At 29.5% G+C, this 1040-nt stretch overlaps 1 protein-coding gene across 1 annotated transcript; it reads right to left on the reverse strand.

Moving 5' to 3' along the window:
• Positions 1-253: 253 nt before the first annotated feature.
• On the reverse strand, positions 254-804 carry LOC103311776 (SCAN domain-containing protein 3-like; the record flags this gene model as incomplete). Its single annotated transcript, XM_008191484.1, has 1 exon — positions 254-804. A coding segment is annotated over one exon (551 nt), but the record flags the coding sequence as incomplete, so codon positions are not given.
• Positions 805-1040: the final 236 nt, after the last annotated feature.

A 1040-nucleotide genomic window follows, 5' to 3' on the forward strand; every position in this document is an offset into this window, starting at 1 on the left:
CGCTGTACATAAAACCTTGGGGGAGCAATGCTATAAACCAGGGGTGGCCAAATCACGGCTCGCGAGCAGCATGCGGCTCTCGTCACAGTCGTATGCGGCTCGCGGTCTTATTTACAAAAACCAAAATATTTTAATTTTTTTTGTATACATTTATTGTATTTATTTAAGGCTTAGAACATAGAATATAGATTAAATCAAACAAAAAAAAAAAATTAATTAATATGAATAATAAATTAAAAAATTAAACATTAAGCTAATTTTGTTTGCGTGGTATTTTTTTCGTGTCTACTTTTTTAGTAAGCTTCTTAAGACCTGGTTGAATTAATGTAAGAGCAGTTCTTAGTAATTCTGTAAGATGATCATCAGTCAAATTTGAACGATATTTTGACTTAATTATTTTCATTGTTGAATAAAGTGATTCACATGAATACGTCGTTCCAAAAATTGATATCAATTTTACCGCACAGTTTTTAATATTTGGGTATTTTAATATAGAAATATGCTTCCAAAATTCCAATATAGAGGGACAATTGTTTATAAACTTCTTAAGACCTTCATCTTCTAATAACTCCAAGAGTTCTATTTCGAGATCCGCTTTATTTGTGATGATAGGATGTGATAATGGACATCCCTTTTCAATGACATTAACTAAAAATGGATTTTCTAAAAATCCGAATGAGGGTTTTAATGCCTTTAGGTCTCGAAATCGTTCTTCGAAGTCGGTAAATAGAAATTTAAGTTTAAGTACATAGTCGTCACAATTAATTTTTATTTCTGATTCTATCAGGCACGCTTCTATTTTTTCTAAACATGAAAAGTGAGTAAAACTGTTTGATTGTAAATCTCGTATGAAAAGTTTTAGTTTATTTTGAAAACTAAATATTTTTTGCCCTAGTCATTACTCATTAACTAATTTATTTTGACCCTTGAAGAGATACATTTAATGTTGATAAATGTTGCATGATGTCGTGAAAAATGCCAAATCTCTTTAACCCATTTTGAATTTGAAAGTTGAGGAAAACTTTTATTTTTTTTCTATT

The sequence above is a fragment of the Acyrthosiphon pisum genome, unplaced genomic scaffold (assembly GCF_005508785.2).
Source record: "Acyrthosiphon pisum isolate AL4f unplaced genomic scaffold, pea_aphid_22Mar2018_4r6ur Scaffold_18518;HRSCAF=19199, whole genome shotgun sequence".
Taxonomy (NCBI): Eukaryota; Metazoa; Arthropoda; class Insecta; order Hemiptera; family Aphididae; genus Acyrthosiphon; species Acyrthosiphon pisum.